At 30.2% G+C, this 21,983-nt stretch overlaps 1 protein-coding gene across 1 annotated transcript in view; it reads left to right on the top strand.

The window, feature by feature from the left end:
* Positions 1-8,851, top strand: part of LOC123659407 — a 50,058-nt gene extending 41,207 nt beyond the window's left edge. The window contains exons 5-6 of the mRNA XM_045594623.1: positions 7,009-7,117; positions 7,885-8,851. Of these exons, the coding sequence (XP_045450579.1) occupies positions 7,009-7,117; positions 7,885-8,135 (360 nt within the window). The 3' untranslated portion in view covers positions 8,136-8,851. The remainder of the gene's footprint in view (positions 1-7,008; positions 7,118-7,884) is intronic.
* The last annotated feature ends 13,132 nt before the right edge of the window (positions 8,852-21,983 follow it).

Here is a 21,983-nt window from a genome sequence, read left to right as displayed (position 1 = left end):
AAATAAATGATCAAACAAACCACATTTCATAGTAACGAAAATGTTAAAAAACTAGATTTATAAAAATATTTCGTTGTATGCTAACTTTCACCACGTCCGTCCACTATGCCTCGAAGATTTCTTAAAGCCTACGGTCCTTGTTAACAATAACATCTGATAGCGAACGTTACTCTCTGTAGTAGTGTCTCTGTAATGTAGTGGATTAAGTTTCAACCTATCTCTTATCTTCAAGAACTCTTTGTCTAACAGCGGACAACTTTCGGGTTGTATCATTTACGCTTTACTCGAAAGTATATTGAATGCTGTCTTTGTTCGCAACACATAAGATACGTTGAATATCGATATATAATGAATAAAATATATTTTAATGATACTAATTTTCGTTTTCTTTTATTAAAAATATATTTGTGAGCAAAATACTAAATGGTAAGTCGGTTGGAATAACAATCATAACGAAACAAGCAAAAAGGCGATAGTGCATGTAAAATACTTAATACATTATTAACAACGAAATAATAAAAATACGACCAGTTAATGGTCACAGAACAAATTAGGATTCGCACGCCTCGCGTATGATCAAAACATACAATACTTACAAGTATGTCTTATTTTCTTTATGCTATTTTAAAATATTTCCCTAAATTGACGTATTATTGAACCGCCTATATTGACGTAATTAACGTAATATTGACGTAATTTACCTATTAAATACATATATATATATATATATATATATATATATATATATATATATATATATATATATATATATATATATATATTGTTATTAAATATGTGCAATTACATAAGTTTTCATTCTTTGTAATGCAGTAAATACTGAGATAAGGTCGTTTATACAAACAAAAAACTATTCTATATTTGTTATATTATTACAACACTCTATTCTCACATACTCAGTGATACGACTAAGTATTTATTAAATATATACTATATGAATATGTATAAAAATCCTTAATATATAATTTTCACATGAGAATACGATGTTTAGTTTTGATGTTGAAAAAAACGGCATTGTTTCTAATTCATATTCCATAAATATATTTTTCCGTATAAAATTACATTGACATGCATATTACAGAAGTAAATGATATTTATTTACTGGAATTGAACATTACATTTCATAACAGAAAGCCAACGCAATCAGTGGGTAATCTTGAGGACCCGAGAAAATTGTTCTTACTCTAATCGGTTGATCTCAAAGAAGTTGTACTGCAGGAGAATATTACAGAATTTTCATTAATGATGGAGCTTAATTTTGGTTTCAACTTGTAATTATAATTACTTTTGTTTATAGATTGAATTGCTAGCGTTAAAATTAGGTCTTATTGGAATAGTTTATTTAATTAAACGTTAAAAGGTCTTTCAAATAAATAAAATATGAAAAAATATTCTATGCACAATCACATAATGCGTCTTGGCAAATGCAGCGTGGGACGTTCTTCGGCCCGTTGGACCGACGATCTACTTAAAATTGCCGCTGTAGGCTGGATGAGGATTGCGGAAAACCGGGATGTCTGGCGCGAACTTGGGGAGGCCTATATGTCCAGCAGTGGACTGCAATAGGCTGAACTAACTGAGTGACTGACTGACTGACAATCACATAAATCTAATCTACTTTAAAAAGTCAGAAGAGCAAGATCACACAGTAAATGATAAGATAGGTGAGATAGTGGAACACCTAGTGCATTTATTTCTAACCCCTAACTTTAATAGGAAAAGAGGCTTTTGTCAAGCAATAGAACATATACACTGTGGTACATACGTATTGACATTATTTTAAAGAAATTACGAAATAAAATTACGTAAGACGTTAAACATTAAGTAACAATAGTGTTCAATTACGTCGTTTATTATTTAAACGTAATTAATGAAGTTATGAAAATACACCACTTCATGCACTGTGTAAGATTTTATTAGTATTTTTATTCTCTTTTTATTCTCATTATTCTGTTTACTTTGAACCAGTTGCAAGTAATGTTATCATAAATCAGTATGTAAAGCTATTTCGAAACTAAATTTGCAATACAATTAGCTTTGTTTTCGAAATACATCATCTAGACAATGAATTTCCTAATTCCTATCGCAATAGATTCTAAGACTTTTATTTATGTTATCCATCTACATACGAAAATATAATTTAAAACATTTTTGAGGATGTTTGTGGATTGTAAATTTTATAGAATGGAGTAATTAATTCAGTAGCCTATAGCAATTCAGTAACGAGTTAATGCTTTGCATCTTTATCGAAAAGTTCCCACTAACAGCCGGAGTTTATCTATTGGAAAGACTTCTATAGTTCACAAACAAGTATAATTCTACACTAAATTTACATATTTTAATGTCATTTCTTATTGTTTTGTATGTATTACATATTTTTGCCATTTAAATAACATCATATCGTGTGATAATGAAGTGTATGCCTTTCACTGTGGTTACTGCTTCTGCAACTCTCAATTGTAAAACCTTTTGTCTTTCTCGTTTGGAATGTTAAGATTCCTTTTATATTTTGTGATAATCATATAGGACCTCTATCTTTTTTTTAATTTTGAATGAGCCTTAAAGAATTCTCGTATGAACCCTTTTCTACAAAATGTTCATTAAAACCCGTTTAAAATTTCACACCGCTATTTTAACGAGTTTAATTTATGTCAAATCATTATTTCTTTCAGTACAAAGTAAGTCGACAATCTAATTCCCATAAATACTTAAGCAATTTTTATATAAAACATTCTTCCAACCTATAAATAAATGTAAAACAATGCTTAAAATAAGTGAGTAGGTACTATTCCGTCATCGACCAAAACCGTGGCATGCCATGACTGACCGACAACTATGAAAATAATTAGCGCGTAACAAATTTAATACAGAAGAATAAAAATATGAAAATATAAAACTAATAAGCAATATTTAAGTAAATGTATATTTTTGTATTGTCATTATAGCCGCATAACGGGCCAAAGTTGAAGTGGTAAATATGCAAATTTTTGTTAAAGTTGGCACACTGTACGATCACGATACAATTATCGTGATCGTCAAGTTGCTTCGAAAGTTGTCATTTTACACTTGATAACTCATAAATATTATACAATATAACTCATGTATAATACCTTCATGCAAGTTTTAATCGAAAAACTTTTAAATTATCATATAATCGTGTTTTAATTACTGACGCTTTTTCGATATTTTCATATAAAGTTTTAGTTACATTAGTTAATAATAGAAAACTATTATGAATACGTATGACACGAGTGCCTTAGAATTAGACAAACATTTGAAAAACAATCACCACTACAACAACAGATACAAAGAAATGTTGACCACTGATCTACCATGGTAGGTACTCACATAAAAACGCGAATAATATGAGGGTGCTTTAATATTATTTCCTTTTTTTAAATTTCGAACGTAAATAAAAAAAAAGTTATTTTTGTATTACTTAAAACAATTAAAGTCGTTATAGATCCAAAACTGTGAGAAATGTGTGTAGCGCGTAAACCTGTGACGTATGTATAAATCTAAGAAAAAGAATATCGTATTTAAACTTTAAGAGAGATAAGAGTTTTGGATTACGCAGTGTTTGTAACTTGATTCATTCCAATTGAATTCAATAAATGTTGACTATCATCAATGGGTATGTAAATGTCAAAGTTAATTATGACGTGTCTACGTTTTTGTAAATTTACTGAAAGAACCCTTGTTTTATTCATATTCAGGGCATTAATACATGATCAGTTGAGAATCTACTTTCATTGATTTTTTTATCTCCCGACACCACACATCTCATAGGTATTACACCAACTGAAACAGTGTACACGATATGTTCACAGATATCACCTAACACTGCATTATAATTACCGGTATAAATGTAAAAAAAAAAACTTTTGCCTTAAATATAAAAACAAAGTTTTCTAATTGCAGAAAGCGGATGTCAAAGTGTAAAAAAAAACCATTGTGAGTTCAAATAACTTTCATTTTCGTCACTGTGATCGCGTAATTGCGAAATTTTAATGACATGAGAAATGAGGATTGTATTAAATATTTCAAATTATTTTAAACGTCTGTACCTACTGCTGCGATTAATCATGTAATAAATATTTTAATATGTCTTTATATTATTTTAATATCTCTTATATATAAAATTCTCGTGTCACAATGTTAGTTACAATACTCCTCCAGGAGCGATTTTTATGAAATTTAGTATACATATCGGGTAGGCCTAAGAATCGGCCACCATCTATTTTTCATCCACCTAAGTAGAGGGGGATTAAGGGGGTTAATAACATATATGGCAAAACAACGTTTGCGGGGTCAGCTACTAATATATATTCATATTATTACACAGAAAATGCGTGGTTTTGATCAAAGAAGCGATTATGATGACTTCTACTTTAAACATGCCACATATGCATCAACAAGGGTACAAGCCTCTTATGTCTTTGATACTGTTGGTTTCTTAATTTTTTAATTATCGGAAGGCTTACTCTATAGAATTAACACAGACACATGTCTGGTGTTATTAAGTATTCAATAAATAATTTAATACATGATAAATATCCATGTTCATTTTATTAAGTAGAGAGAATTTTTGTCTTCTTACTTTTGTTACTTCATTCATCATAAGAACGCTTAATTCTGTAGAAGAAACATATACAGATATAACATATAATGTAATTAATTAATATTTAAGTAAAAACGCTTCACACTCAACGGCTCCCAGTAGGATTTGCTCCTGTGTCGGGGGTCCGGAAACACACACAATACACAAGCACAAACACCCAGACCACGACAAGCATCTATATGACCAATACTAATGTTTGTAATTAGCGGGGATCGTCCCCGCGATGATAGCCAGCGCAACACGTCGTCAAAAAATTAAAACAAATATTATAGCGTGTGAACCCAGGATTTTCGTCTACTTAAAAATACTATCGTTTCATCAAGTCGGTTTAATCAATCAAAACAAAGAACACAACTATAAATAATAAATATTATATATACCTAGATCTATATATGTATATATAAATAATGTAACCATGAACAATATCAAACAAACGTTTACTATTTTTAAGCTATTAAACGTTTTCAATGAAGATTGATGATTCATAAGTACATTCGTGAAAATGACTGTTAGTTTCTACCTTGAATCGTAATGAATACGTATGGTATTTGACCTTTATATTTAGATATATTTTCGGAGAAGAATGCAGAACTTTGCTTCGTACGAAAACGTGACAATTCAATCGTGTGAAGTTAATTAATTCATAAAACAAACAACGCGTAATATTCTGTTGCCTAATTTAAAACACTAAATATTGTTTTATTTAATGTAAACTATTAACTTAATTGCACCGTAACATTATATATAATAATTAAGAGTAAAATATTTAAAAAATATAATTATTTTTAAATATGGGCAAAATATGTTTATATTTATTTTTTGGTAACGAACAACATAAGTACACTTTATATCACAAGCTATAATTAAGCTAAAGCTGGTTTTCCTTCTATAAAATTTATACTTATTTAGGGCTAAGCTGAAAATAATTTTACCGATAAATTAGGAACTTAATTTCTTAAACGAAATAAAAAACATGAGATTTATCTATAATTCAGAATATAAGTAGTTATATAATAAGTAGTCATCGTTCGACGGTTATTTCATCTTATTAAATATTATTATTACACTTCTATCCATTTGTAAATGTAATTTGTAAAAATCTAGAAAGTGGTAACAAATTACTCGAAAATTATTTTAGTTTTTAAAATATTACAGTATTATTATTTACGTAAAAATTATCATAAATAATAAATCATAACTGTTCATTCTTTTAAGTTTAATACATAAGTCTCCCCTTCTAATCTGCATGTGTTTGTCATTACTTAATCATTTATTTTTATGCACATTTTAAAAATTATGTAGTGTAATTAATACAGCACCGTATTTTATGCAACTAATAAGTACATTCTTTGCGAAGTATTTTAGATAATCTATACCACTTCAACTTGATGAAATTCTATAGCCAATCAACTTGCAATAAGTCTAGTGTCTAAAACAGGTTGCACACTACACGTGTTATCTTTCACACTAATATAGTTGTTAAAACGATGCACTAGAGCGTATTATGGCACGATATGGTTATATCAGCTGACAACATTAGTCGCACATATTAAGCACTCGTTGAAACATGAGACCCACTTTCCCAGCCTGTGACAGGAGACGATTTGATATTTATTAAAATACAAGCAAAATGCTACGACTTTACCCTGTATATTTATGCTATTTGGACAATTATTCTTAACGTTTATATTAGTAGACTAATAACGTAGCGCTTAGTAACTAATTTTATTATACTGTATGGAACTAAAAACTTAGAAATACTTACACTTACACGGCACTTACTGGGTATAGTTTACTCAAATTATTTATTTTAAATTTTATTTTAAATTAAATTTAGTAACAAAGATAACATATTTGTATACCAAATGACTTGACCAAGAAATAAATAAAAATAATGTAATAAAGTAATTAAATTTGTTGAGTAAAATTATCTCGTCGATCTCGCAACCAGAACTATTTATCGCATATACGATACTAGTATACGATGCTTTAATGCGATGTCTTTCGCAAGGAAAAATTCTTACCTCTAATTAATCTGTTTTATATCGATTGAAATAACATACTTAAACAAGTAGGGGTTACCTTTCTTGATGTATGTCGACATATTTGGCACACTCTGTACCTGTAGCGTAAACAGGCTAAATGAATCCATAATATGTGACATAAATTAACAAAGTAACATCAACGATTAGATGATGTAATTATCAAATAATGTCGTACAGTTTTAAAGTTTAATTATAAAGCCTATAAATCAATAGGGAAGAATAGTTCTACCGATTTTTCCAGGCAAATTCCTTTCATTAATATATCAGCCAAATTATAAAAAAAAAAATTAAACTATTTTCAAAACAAACTATTCTTTTTTCCAGGCAAATTGGTTCAAAGCTCAACAATACTGCAGATTCCACGGCATGCACCTGGCTTCGGTCTCGACACAAGAAGAAAACGACCGGCTAGAGAAATACGTCAGAGAGTCGGGTATTAACCAATAACTATTATAGCGAACTTCGTACCACCTTGTATTTTTTAAATATAATAATTATATATGTATATCGAAATAAAATATAGCCTATATTTTAAAATGGACAAAATTACATATCTGTGCAAAATTGAATTTAAATTGGTTAAGTAGCTTAGGAGTCCATCGCGGACAAATAACGTGACGTGTTGTGTATTTATATACATATAAAAATCTTTTTAATGTTTCCCCGATAAAGCATTACCTCTTATACTATTAAGAGGACGATATGAACACACTGCTTTGCGCTGCTGCTGCATATACATAAGTTAAATTTGAAAGTCCATCAATAAAAAACACCCCAATCACGAATGAAACAAATAAAATTTGTTTCCAAAAATCTCAATACATATCAATTCCAATATAAATGCTATTTAATAAAGCTTTCAATAACTTGCAACTTTGTGTAATAAACAACCTTTGGATCAAGGAGAAAAATACTAAAGTTCCGTAAAAGATTTTATTTCATTTTATAACAACCAATTAATTATATGTATTTTCCGTTGGTTATTTATTTATAATTAATATATATTACAAATAAACATTATAATTAATATTATAAATAAATAACCGATGGCACAGTAGCCATTTAAGATCTTTTTTTATTCTATTTGTTAAAATTTATTCTAAAATCTTTTGAACGATATAGCCAAAAAATTGTTAAAGGGACTTAAAATAACTTTTGGACTGTTGATAAAATATATTATTTATTTTTTTCAAATTCCAGGTTACGGTCGCGAACACTTTTGGACATCAGGTACAGACTTGGCTGAAGAAGGCAACTTTTTCTGGATGGCCAACGGCAGGCCCCTCACCTTCGTCAATTGGAACGCCGGCGAGCCCAACAACTTCAGATACGAGAACGGTGAAGAAGAAAACTGCCTAGAATTATGGAACAGAGACGACAAGGGTCTGAAATGGAACGACTCACCTTGCTCCTTCGAAACATACTTTATTTGCGAAGTTCGAACTGATTAATGAACAAATTTAACATTGCATCAAAGGCACAATTTAAATTTTATTTCGAAAGCCTTTAGTACTAAATGAAGGTCACAATTAATGCAATAAAATATCTACAATTCTTTATATAAAATATTTTTATGATGTGCAATCAATACTTATCTGTACAATCTTATAAATAGTACATACGGATATCGTTAGTACAATTCCGTCGATATTTTAGATTCATTGAATTCTCATATTCGTGTCGAATGCAATGTTATGCTAGTAAACGCTTGCTTTGTTGTGATACCGACATAGTGTGCTAGAATTTCGATTTCTTTATTTTTATATAATAATATTTAATTTTCTAACAAAAGGAAAAATTCTACAAAGAATTTGGTCAGTAGACGTTAAAAAAATCGCTTGTTAATTATTTTCAATATTGGAAATTATCTGGAAGGTTGCGTCAATAAAATAAACTTATTTATTTTATAATATTTACTATGTACGAAATTAAGTTGAAGTACAATATAATTATGTTATGTTAGAAAAAAATTGGAATCAAAAAAATGTTATTTCGTTCATATGAAACGATCACTGCCTAATGATCTATAAGAATAAATCTCTAAACCTAGAGTTCAACGGGATGCGTATGTGTCCATAGTCAAACGTAGTAGGTTAAATACAATAGTTACCTTAGAAATATTTGTATAAATAGACGTAAGTACCAACAATAAATAAGATTACTGTTATATTGTCTTTTGATTTTATCCTTCAAGCAATTAAATCTACAGTGAAAGTAAGTTTACAAAAACTTTTAACTACTTGCAGTGAATAAAAGGACAAACAAAAAATATTATGCAGGCCTTAAAAGTCCCTTCCTACTTTGAGTGACTAATAATCCTAAACCTAGCCTAATTAGGACTACATAATTTTGACACTATTTTCATTGTTATATTTATTTTCTCTTTGTTTAAAACAACGTTAAGATTAGTTTAACACAAATACTTAAAAATCTGTGCCACTCCCTCTCTTCCCGTGGGTGTCATAAGAGGCGATTAAGGGATAACACAGTTCCACTACCACCTTGGAACTTAAAAAGCCGACCGATGGCGGGATAACCATCCTGCTGCTGGCTTTGAAATACACAGGCCGAAGGTGGGCGGCAGCGTCTTCGGTGCGACAAAGGCCCTGCGGTCACCAACCCGCCTGCCCAACGTGGTGACTATAGGCAAAATACACGAGTTCACGTCATTTTTGCCGCGGACCCGAGGATGCCTGTGTCCAGCAGTGGACTGCGATAGGCTGAAGCGAAGTGAAATGACTTAAAAATCAAATTAAATTTTTTTAAAGATCACTTCCTAATCGAGATTTCACGAATTGAACCTAGCTATCTTAGTCTTTAAAAATTTTAGTTATTGTTAATATGTAGCTACTACATATTTGAAAATAGAAATTGCAAAAAAGAATCCCAAAGAAACTCACAATCAGTAGGTACTCTTCTTATTTAAAAAAAAAAACTGTCTAGCACTATAAACTTTTAGTCACGTTTCACTTTAAACATAGCTCCACAAAAATAGCATAATTATCAAAAATATAATCTTGAACCGAAAAATATAACTGAGATTCCAAAAATTTCACATCCTCGTTCTATTAACACATTGCACCTAAGGAAACCTCCTGACGCTTTCCTAGTCAAGTAAACAGACCTGCGTGAGCCTCAGGCGGTCACTTTGGAATGCAGCAAAGCACACATGATAATACAGTTCCGCTTTTGGAAGATGTATAATAAAGAGCTGTAGTCCCAGTGTCGCTTTGACCTTTTATTTTCATCTAACACTTGCAGGTTCGTCACGAGTGCTACTTTACATCATCAAGAACCCTCGACCTATCTAATCTTTAGACATTAATCTAGATACTCTCCATCCAAGAGCACTTCGGTCCCAAATAAATTTCTCATTCTTCTTAGCATCAAAAAAATTAAGTAGTTGGAATTTTAAATATATTAAATTAATATATATATATATATATATATATATATACATATTTAATTGTTTGCGAATTACTTTATAATAAAAACGAAGTTTAATGAAATATATGTTTTAAATTGAAAGATTTTTGTATATAATATACCTTAGTATAATATAGCAACTATAAACCTATCTAAATATTTGAATTCTCATTAGGCATAGTCAATTAACTGAGTATTTGTTAAAATAACCTGCTAAATTAATTTTAGTACTTTCAAGAAATGAATTAAAAATGTAAAATCTAAATGATATGAACGCAGTGCCCCATAAGAGAAAGCTACGTACGAAGCTATACAATTTTATTTGAATTGGATTCAATCCAGAAAGTAATCTTCTTTTAGTTATTTTTCGAAGAGAAATAGTGAAGGCAAGATTAATTTAATTATAGGAAGTCTTTTTTTCTCGTTTTATAAAAATAAAAGTCTTGTAGTTTTAAAAACAATCTCAAATGCTTCTCTTTATATGCATTGAAGTGTCGTCGAGATCTTAGCTTTAAGTAAATTACATTTATTCAAAAATGTTTAAATTACATTTTTTTAATTATTATTATTATTATAACATTATATATATTTATAATTCACAAGTAATAAAGAGACAACACTTTTTATAATAATACTAGCTGCACCCTGCTTTATGCCGAACTTCAGAACCTTGGAAATTGGAAGAATAAATTATTCTTCTTTCTTTGCACGTAAATAAATATCAGAAGAAAATCAGTGTCTAATAATTTAGACCTAAATGTTAGTCCTACAGTAAAAAAAAGTTAGACTTAGGGGATACTGAAACTGTGAAAACTTTAACCAATTTCGGTCAGTTTTTGCGTAACTTATATACGGAAATACAGTACTATTCTCCTGGCTTCCACTCCTATATTTATCAAGATGTCTGCTATTAGTTTTTCTTTCTTATGTACTTTTTTTTATACAGACATCACTTTTTATAATTTAATTGTGTTTTACACACAGCGCGAAGTATTTTTAATACACTTTAATAAGACAAAACATGACTGAAATTTTGTGGAAACCTTCTGAAACACAATTTAAGATATTTTAAAAATAGACACTTAATAAATTAAAAAAAAATTGTTTTCGATATTTTCTTATAAACGTCATAACGTTTGTTTTAAATATCTCTTACCTCTGTAACGTCATCCAGTTACAATTTATAATGTACTTGTAAGAAAAGCATAAAATAATAATGTTACATTACCTTGTAACTTATTACATTAAGGGTAACGTAAATCTCCATTGTAAGTGATTTTAATTTAAGATAATCATATTGTAGACAAAATTTAAAGTAAGAATGATGATAATTTTTATTCGAAATCCTTAAACAACAAGTATCGTTAGCCAGACATTATATTTTTCTTTTATTATGTTATAGTTCCAGAAAAATATAGTCTTCATCAATTAAGTAGGTATACAACCATAGATCATTAATTATACGAATAAATAAATTATAAATGCAACTTACATACATTTCATAATGAAAAAAATGGACGGCATTTTTCCTAGCAATTACTTCCTATTATAAAGAGTTAGTGACTAACTACTTTTTTATTCAAGTTTAATATTCAGTTATTTCATTATGATCATCAAAATTAAAACCAGCATTTGAAAAAATGAATAGTGTACCACCTTTTCAAACATAATAAAATCCTTTCATTACGTATTCTTTAGAACTAGTTATAACAGAGTTATTAAACGTTAAAACCTAGATAATATTGATTAAGCTCTCTGCTCCCAACTTATTACACAGGTTGTTGGAGCGTGAAATGTAGCATCACACTGCACTTTGGTTTAGCTTTTAATTACTATATTCCTGTCTTATAATATTACAAAGTAATCCAATTTATATACCTATATATGCATTGCTATTTCCACTAGACAATATTAAATTACTAAAAGATAAAAAGATAGAGGATTAAAACTATAGAAAACTATTGTTGTCTAACAAGAAAATTCAATAAAATGTTAAGCTTTAAAAATGTAAACATTAAATAAAATAAAACAATCTGTTACCGAAACTAAAATGTATGTAGTCCTATGGTAATGGTACAAAGTTATAATATAAAGTATTATGTTCTCAAATTAAAGCAATTGATACATCCTCAAGATCAGTTACAAACCGCACTTCCCAATATCTGCATTTCAATCAAACTCACAAGTTGGTACTTTTAATATCGCCTCGACATACCGCATTCATTCTAAAGCCACTCCATGAGCCCTAAATGCGACATTTTATAAAAAAAGTATTATCTTTATAGTAAATAACATGAATGGAACACACTCTATTTTATGATATTTAAAGATATTTTTGAGTATATTCTGCATCTATATTTTGTATTATAGTTTCTATATCGTCTATTGTAAAAGTTAATTGTATCTTATGCGTATTTTTATTGTAGCCAGAAACGAAAACCATTTTATTTATGTAATAGCTGACCCAACAAACGTTGTTTTGCCATATATATTATTAGCTGCTACCCGCGATTTCGTCTACGCAGGATTAGTAAGTACTTCGAGTAGATTATTATCTTCTTAATATCTATCTTTATACCAAATTCATCAAAATTGGTTCTGCGACATAAAAATCAATTTGTTACTACCAAATGTGCATTAGAAATATATTATCAATTTTTATTGTATTTATGGTTCACTTTTTTTTGCGATAATTGCTTACTCATAAAAGATAGATATATGCTATGAGGACTTTTTTTAGGACTAATTAATCTAAACATTTCTCTTCCACATTATATGGTAAAACCGGGAGAGATGCCGCAGTGGGATAGATGCTTCATGTTCTAAAAACCTAACATCCCGAACTCACAAATAAAAATTAATCGCATAAGTAGGAGTCGAAGTCACCCCGTACCTCAGATATCCACAGATATTCGTGTGGCAAGGACACGTTTGGATCGTGTGTGTAAATGTCTCCGTGGCGAAATTTACAAACACGTCAAAGTTTTAAAGGTTAGTATTTAAGGTTGTATAATTTTATAAATAGTAATAAATTCCGTTATATTTTTTATCACGTCTATATACTGGGTCATTGAGTCTGCATATAGTTGTAAATAGATGCTATTTTGTTTATAATTTATTTAAAAAATACGTGGGCATCTATCCCAATCACAAAGGATAGTTGCCCTGATTTTTTGAGGTATAGGTTAGGGTGCCCTTAGGGCATCTATCCCTTCATTCACCATATACAGAGTAAGTTTATATGTATAATTATTATGTTCTTGGACTATAGAAAACCTTACAGTCAGCTTTCGATGAGAAAGTATGATTGTGCAATGTGCATGTTGACACTTGATATGAATATTTTAGACCAACAATTAAGAATTTATACTTTTGTTGAATAAATGCTTGTAAAATTTAATTAAATTTATATATATATATATATATATATATATATATCATGTTGAAACTTAAGAATTTATATTTTAGTTAAACAAAAGCTCTAAAAATTTAATTAGGTATAGTAATCTGTGTGATTTAAAAATTATATTCTAATTATAACAATTAAAAGATATAAAAAACACAAATTTTTTTTCATTACTATGGCCCATGTTTCTTGGAGACATTCGATGTTTTAGGAGTAGAACTACCTTACATTTGGTTTGGGTTTTTCGTTTACACGGTTTAAAGGGCATCTATCCTACTCACTATTTTCATGGTGGGGCAACTATCCATATAGGTAGGCATCTATCCTCAAAAAAAAGGGTTCACGAAAAGCTAATTTCTGCTTAATCTGCATTGGCTAGGTTGAAAAAAAATAGTCATAATTCAACATAAAGGATTGAGCTAGCTACATTAATAAAAATTATTCGTATAAAAATCATATTTTTAAAATTAAGTTGCTATTTCAAAAAGTGAGGCATCTATCCCGGTTTTACCCTATACGTGTAAACTCTACAGTTTTTGCAGTGCACGCTAGAATAGCTCGCAGTTGGCAGATTTTTTCCGACTTACTTGACAATTATCGTTATATTTTGGTTAATTCACACACAATCTTTAAAAATTATAGCCTATGTGTCATTCTAATGTATAAGATATTGTTATAGTAAACTTTCATTAAAATCCATTCGGTAGTTTTTGCATGAAAGAGGAACAAGCATCCATACATCCATACATACAAACTTTCGCGTTTATAATATTAGTAGGATTTTTACAATAAAACTATAACGGGTAAAACTATGGACATTGAACATAAATTATATATTATTGATTAATTGAAATAATTTTGTAGAGCTACCATATTTACCAATAATTGATTGCATATATAAATTCATATTATGGGCTAGAGAATATTGGATATTCTTAATCCCGAAATCTAGCACAGTTCCTTTGGGAGTAGAAAATTGAAATGTTTCCTCAGATGTAATTTATCAACTTTAAAGTAATATTTAAAAAATTGTCCTGTAAATATTTTACGGTTATGGCTGTGCCAGAAATTATAAACATCGTGACCCACATTATTGACTCGAAAACCGGAGTATAAAGAAACATTCAGGTAGAGATTTAGAAAATGTAGTACGTAATTTTATTTTGATGTGTTTTTGGGAATAGAGAACGAAGTCGTGCATAAAAGTAGTAAAATAATAAAAACCACACAAAGGTATGTTTAAATAAATTTCATAACATCCTGTTGGTATTTTATCAATGTTTAACTTAAACGCAAGCCCTGATAGTGTAATAAATTCATTGAAGTAAATGTAGTTTCAAAGTCCAATAACGGTTACGACGTACTCCTAATATTCGAAATGTATTTATAGACAATTTCCTGAAACCGAATTCAATCCGATACTAAATTCAGGCGGCCACGGCAAGGCTAAGTTAGAGTTTAAATTATGGTAGCAAAGTTGTTGATTCACAACTTCGTGGATTTATTGCTAATTGTTTTTTCTTTGGTGGTCTTATATAATATAAAATTCTCGTGTCACTATGCTAGTTAAAATACTCCTTCGAAACGGCTGGCCCGATTTTTATGAAATTTTGTGTGCATATCGGGTAGGTCTAAAAATCGGCCAACATCTATTCCTCCTTCTTCATACTCCTAATTTATAAGTGAGGGGGGTTAAGGGGATTAATAACATATATGTCAAAATAACGTTTTCGAGGTCAACTAGTAATTAAATAAAAACACTTTTTGTCAATGATTTGTCAAAATTTTCTAAAGAAACTTAAAATGAAGTATTTCACATAAATCGGAGTCGATACGTGTCGAATTCAGTAAACCAGATTAACCGACATAGCTCAAGATGCCATGCAGCTCACGTGATAATAGATGGAGAACATGTACTTCAAAGAAAGTCACAGAAATTTTAAGATGTGACATGACAATAAGGCAATACATACTGGCATGCCAAGAAGCGCAGCATCAGCTGATTAAGTCTGTCAGCATTAAGTTTCGAAAAATTGGAATATTCGAAATTTATTCAATGTTAGACTTAGGTTTTCTGTTCAAACCAGGGTTCAACGGTAAAAGAAAAAAATATATATGACAACGAATAAATCTGCTGACCACGATAACGTCGCAAAATAATAATCAATATTTTTTTGTGTTGTAAATATGTAGTTACAATATTGTAAAATTTCATTTTTTTTTAAATATTTTGAGTAATTTGATTTACAGAATCTTGATACTAATGAACGAGATGTGTAAAAAACCGTGTTAAAATATCATGTTGTTAAAATCTTATCAACGCTAATCTATTTCCGAAATTCGTTCCAACGACATTACGTTTAAAGTGTTAGCTAAATTCTAATTTCGTTCTTAATACGCCTAAATGTAGTATTAAAAAACATTTAACGTTTTATATTTTGTAGTCATATTATTTTTTCAGTATAAAGCTATTGAGTTGAAAGCTATTGAGTTGAAAGCTATTATTATAAGTAATGAGCTTATTTATTTTATTTTATTAAAACTTTATCATATACAAAAAAAGAAGATACAATTTAGAACCATTAGATACAAAAACAAATACATAAGTATGCAAAGGCAGCCTTATAACTCATAGCGATCTCTTCCATGAAAATAGTATAGGAGAAATGTGTCGGCAATAGTGCGCAATCAATAACGTAAATTTATGACACATAATGAAATCAATAATAAATAATAAGCTTTTTTAAATTTAATTAATTTTTAAATAAATTTAATTTTTTTATTAAAATTTTCACTCTTTTGCAGAGTATAAGTATATAAATAATTTGTGCAAAAGGGTGAAAATGTTTAAAACTCTGAAATAAAAATGATTATTCTGTTACTGCTCCATTACTGGCAAGCTTAAAGCGAGTAGCTATAAAAAATAAACGATGCTGTAAATACAAACATTTTTTATACCTGAAAAATGTTATAGCGCTTGTTATATATTTAAAGCTACATACAATGGTGGTGGTTAAATTCAAGCATCTGCATAGTAATTTTTACGACATAGTTTCGTACTCGTGACTCTTTAACTCGAAATGACGCAGAGTAATACAGCGTTCTCAATCACCGTTCATTTACGAGAAAACTTAATTTTTTCATTTGTTAGCATTTTGTATTTTTAAAAACACTCAAAATGTGTTTTTTTTAAAGTCTCACTGTTTTAAAAATTTATAATATAACATAATTTGTCACGTTACTCACGTTACTCACTGCGCTCCTAATTTTTCCCGCTTCTCATTTTAAAATTATTATTTAACAAATGGACACAAAATTTCGACCAGAGAACCTTGAATTTTATTGTATGAACACGTACTTAATTTTAACCTGAACAAACTCAGTCTATCTATCGACTGCATGGTTGTTACTTTAAAAAGGCATGTTCGCTTCAATTTCAGTGTACATTTTGTTCTCATACCCTTTTTAGCTCTTCACGAACGCAACGTCAATGCATCGTTTTCAGTGCGCTTTGAGATGCATTGTAATGTCGGGTTGCATGACCTACTAGCAAAGATTGCAAGTTGAACGAAAATTGTATCCAAGTCCTATATTACTGAAGTCTGTTGAAAATATTAAAATATTGATACACTCAATCCTACTTCATAGCTAGATACAATATTTGATCGGTTTCAAAATATTGATTTAAAAAACCGAAAAAATATGTTATAACAATCCAATTTCTTCTTTTTTATAATATCTTACTTCCGGTATAATTCATTTCTATTTTATAAAAATAAGACAAATAATAATAGATCAAGCGGACTCTGCATTTTATAGATTTTAGAGGAATTTTTTGCCGCTTAATATCTAAATTAGTATCTCGATACGAAATCTGCACGTTAAGAACCAAGTAAAAACAACACACAGATTACAAATCATTAACATCCACTTTTAGAGGCGCTACTAAAAGTTGATGTTAATAATATCTTTACTAATTTCTTAAATAGAGCAACAAAGTTCCTTAAAAAAAATCTCATCAAATTCTCTGAAATTCAATATGCAATTACAATTAATCAACTTTTTTGTAGTTACAGAGTTTTTCAAGTACTAACGCTCACTTTTTAGCCTATACAACCTGTTATTTTAAATGAAAAGCTTAAAATTGTAACAAAGAGCCGTATAGGTAAAGATTACAAAGAGAAGAAGACTACAATAGTCCTATAATTATGACAGTAAGAAAACCTAAAGAAGTACAATAAAATATATCAAATCTGAACTTACAATTAATACGATTAAACAGATACATAAAATGTGAACGACCTGAACATAGCTTTCTCCGTGGTAATATGGTAAGAATCCAATAAAATAAATTTCATTTACATTAATAATTAATTATAGGTAAATGTGTATAATTTTTATTTGAAATGGTTTTATAAATTGACTATAAAATATCTAAATTTTTAAAATAAAAATTATAAATCGTCTAAAATTATAATGTAATATAACTATAAAAATACGTAATATAAACGCTTAGCACTACTTACAAAAATAAAAAATAAGCTTAAGTATAAAGTATTACGAGTAGTATAATAGTAGTTTGTGGAAAATGTAATAATGTCGTATATAAAAGTGTAAAGTGTCACTTCCGCAAAGGCTTATGGCGATAAGAGGATTCTACCGTAAGCGGTCATGTCACTGCAGTAAGTCGTGAGCTAATTTATATTCAAGTAAGAATAAAACTTTATCGATTTAACTTTATTGTTAAAGCCTTTATAGTTACTGCTTTAAGGACTCCCGACTACCTTTGAAACAATAAGACCAATGCATCCGCAAGCTTATCTGTTCCCGCTCGGGTAACAAGAATAAAATAAATAAAAAATACACTAAATTAACAATTGAAAATTTTAATATGCTTTGACAATATTGCACACAATTAATAATCACAAATTGATATATAATATAAAAAATCTTCTTTTTTAAACATAGATTTCTCTATAACGTTCTTAAATATTATTTTCTTCGTAAATCAAAAACTATCTATTAGGTTTTTACCTATGAAATTGCCGTTTCGTCGTACTGGCTATTTCAAAACTAAAAAAAATCGCTAAGAACTCGAATTTCAAATTATTTTTATTTTTAAAATATAGTTCTATTTTTATAATTAGTCATTTGTTTAGTGGTTAGCGTTCTGTTTACATCTCATTTGTACGTTTTTCGTCATCATGGATATGTTAAAAATTCGAGTGATTATTGAGTACAAGTTTCGTCGTGGTAGCAAAGCGACAGAAGCAGCACGCAACAGCAACGACGTTTACGATGCGAACACTACTAACGATCGTACCACCCGTTATTGGTTTGCTCATATCGTTCCGGAAATTTTGACCTAAGAAATGAACCACGTGGTCGGCCGAAAATGTTGGTCGACAATGACAAATTAAAGGCGATTGTGGAGACAGCTGAATTGAATAAAAACAATATTGGTCCGCCGACGCCGCGTTGGCGCAACGGTCACAGCCATGGATTGTGCCGGTTGCGCTGGCGGTTGCGGGTTCGATCCCCGCACATGACATTTGTATTGGCCATACAGGTGTTTGCTGTGGTCTGGGAGTCTGTGCAGTCCTTGTGGGCCTCCCCACCATGCTTCGGAGAGCACGTTCCCGGAGAGCCGTTGGTCCCGTTTGTTATCATGTACACCTGATAGCGATCATTACTCATAGTAGGGAATATATCCGCCAACCCGCATTGGAGCAGCGTGGTGTATTAAGCTCTTATCCTTCCCTAAATTGGGAAAGAGGCCTATACCCAGTAGTGGGATATTACAGGCTGAAGCGAATATTAGTCTATTTGCGTCAAATTGGCAAGGTAAAGAAGCTCGACAAATGGGTGTCTCACGAATTGAATGAACGCCAGCGCGAAATACATATCGAGACGTGCCTTGCACTACTCAAAAGACACACAAACGAAGGCATATTGAATCGCATTTTTACTTGTGACAAAAAATGGATTCTATTCGACATTCACAACCGTTCAGCTAGTTGGTTAGATTCTGGTTCAGTACCTAAACAATGCTCTAAACGAAAAATGACCCCTAAAAAAGTTATAGTGACTGTTTGATGGTCTAGCGCCAGTGTAATTCATCACAGCTTCTTACCAAATGGCATGAGCACTACTGCAGATGTTTACTGTGAAGAACTAAGCACAATAATGAGGAAGCTCACACGTCTCCAACCAGCTTTGGTCAATCGCTCGGCTCCGCTACTCCTGCACAACAACGCGCGACCTTATAATGCACAACAGACGGTCTCCAAGTTACAAGAGCTGAGTATGGAAGTTCTCCGTCATCCACCGTACTCACCAGTACTCTAGTTATGTACTCTAAATTTATCTACTCTATGGATATTTTACACATAAGCATGAAAACCAAGACTTGCTGGCTGCAAGTAAGTGCCAGTAACAAAACAAAATTATTATTTCGGAGTAAATCGGACTAATTTAACAAGAATGGCAGCGGACACTGTATTTATATGTAGTCCTAGCTTGGAAATTTATTCTCGTTAAGAGTGATAGTTATGTCATATTCATTAGTACACAAATATATGTGCAATTGTGCATGATATCACTTTATTAAATATAGGCATCATTGATTACTATCCACTGACGCACAGTGGACAGCATGGCAGAATTAGGTCTTATCTTCTACTACTGAAGCACTACTAAGGACGCATTGGTGATGAAGGTGATGAAGGACGCATTGGTGGTGAAGGAGATCTGGGGTGAGCAAATTTATTTGTAGAAGGTCGCAAAATTTTGAAAAATTGATATTCGGGCCAAAAACACAGAATGATGGAAAATAATAAGATTTGATGGTACAACTGCATGCGCTAAATTAAAAAATATATAAGTATATCTCGTACTTCATTAAGTATTTTTAGTAAAACATAAACAAATATAAAAGTTTAACACGAAATCATAAGGTACATTTCAAGAATTTTTAAGAACATAACAATTTTCTTTTTTTTTTTTAGATTACAACACTTCGTATTGTCAATAAAATATTCTTTAGTGGGAATTGAGTTTACTATCTTACAATATGCAAGGCTGTTTTCTAACTTCAAGATTTCCACTAACTACGTCATCAAGCATTTGTTCTAGTTTAACTATTTGTCACATTAACACAAATTTAATAAGGAGCTTAACATTAGTTATTTAGAGAAAACTTTGTATTATTCTATCTTTAAAAGAAAATTACCTACATAAAATAAATATTTTTTTATACTCGTATTTTCTATCAAATGTAAATCATCTTTGAGTTAAAAACAAATATCATGAAAACAAAATAATAGATATAACAAATTCGACTAATTAAACATTGTCAAACATTAAAATACTTTAAATCTTAGGATGTAAATCATACAATAGATGCGATATGAGGCGTTATCATTTGCAACGGTAGCAATATGCTGAGTGGTAGTTCCTATTGTCATTCGAGGAACGAGCGCCATTGTCGCTTTGGCGTCTTGCAAACGATGTACATACTCACATTATTGTGCTCCCGCTAACCTACTTGCTATTCGACAACCCATTTTGACTTCCTCGAATGAAAGAGTAAGTATTGTTGTAACAAAATTTTCGTATTCTGATCAAATGAGAAATTTTGTCACTATGTGTTTAGAGTAGTTTTATTTGTGGACGTATAAGGTGACACGCTAAGACGTAGCTTTTGAGTAGTTAGTTGCTCCAACTAAACGAAAAGATGTATACGATCCAAGATCCTAATCAGATCTCAATCAATCTAGGATCAGTACTATTTCCAGTGGCGAATTTTTTCATGGTTGATGATGATGACAAATATCATTAATATCATCTACATCTGCCTAGAAGCAACATGTTCAAATATTTATCTGCCTTTTTAAAAGAAGATTACCCAATAATTGGACATTTAGAGAATAGTACTCATAATACAGACAAGGTGCAAGAAGATTAAGCAAATCAAACAACTAAAATAAAACCAACGAGTAAATACCTAACAATATGGAGATTCAAATATAAACAATATTATAAAGCGAGACATGCTTGTAATATTATTATAATGAATGCATATTAAGCTCTTAATGGATATTTATCAAGAGCTGGTAAATGATGCTCCGAAAAGTCAAACGTGCGTTAATTCTAAATAATACTTCAGGCATATTTTACATAACTGAATTGTTAATATGCGTGACGTAAGTTAAATAATTTACGAATAAATTTGTGGTTCAATATAGCAATGTGTATCTATAATAAATACAAACATAGTCTGATATAGTTTCGTTTTTATAATTTAGATCAAGACTGAAGGAAACATTTCAATAGTATGAGATTACGCGTACGTTTTAATATAAGTAGTATATATAAGATTTATCTTGATTCGGAATCCCTCAACGTTCCTTGAACCCACGAATATCGATCAACTAAATATTGACCTATGACCTTTACAACGATTGAA

Source organism: Melitaea cinxia, chromosome 14, assembly GCF_905220565.1.
Source record: "Melitaea cinxia chromosome 14, ilMelCinx1.1, whole genome shotgun sequence".
Classification (NCBI taxonomy): Eukaryota; Metazoa; Arthropoda; class Insecta; order Lepidoptera; family Nymphalidae; genus Melitaea; species Melitaea cinxia.
The sequence above is the reverse complement of the archived record's forward strand: the minus strand, read 5'-3'. Positions and strand labels throughout refer to the sequence as shown.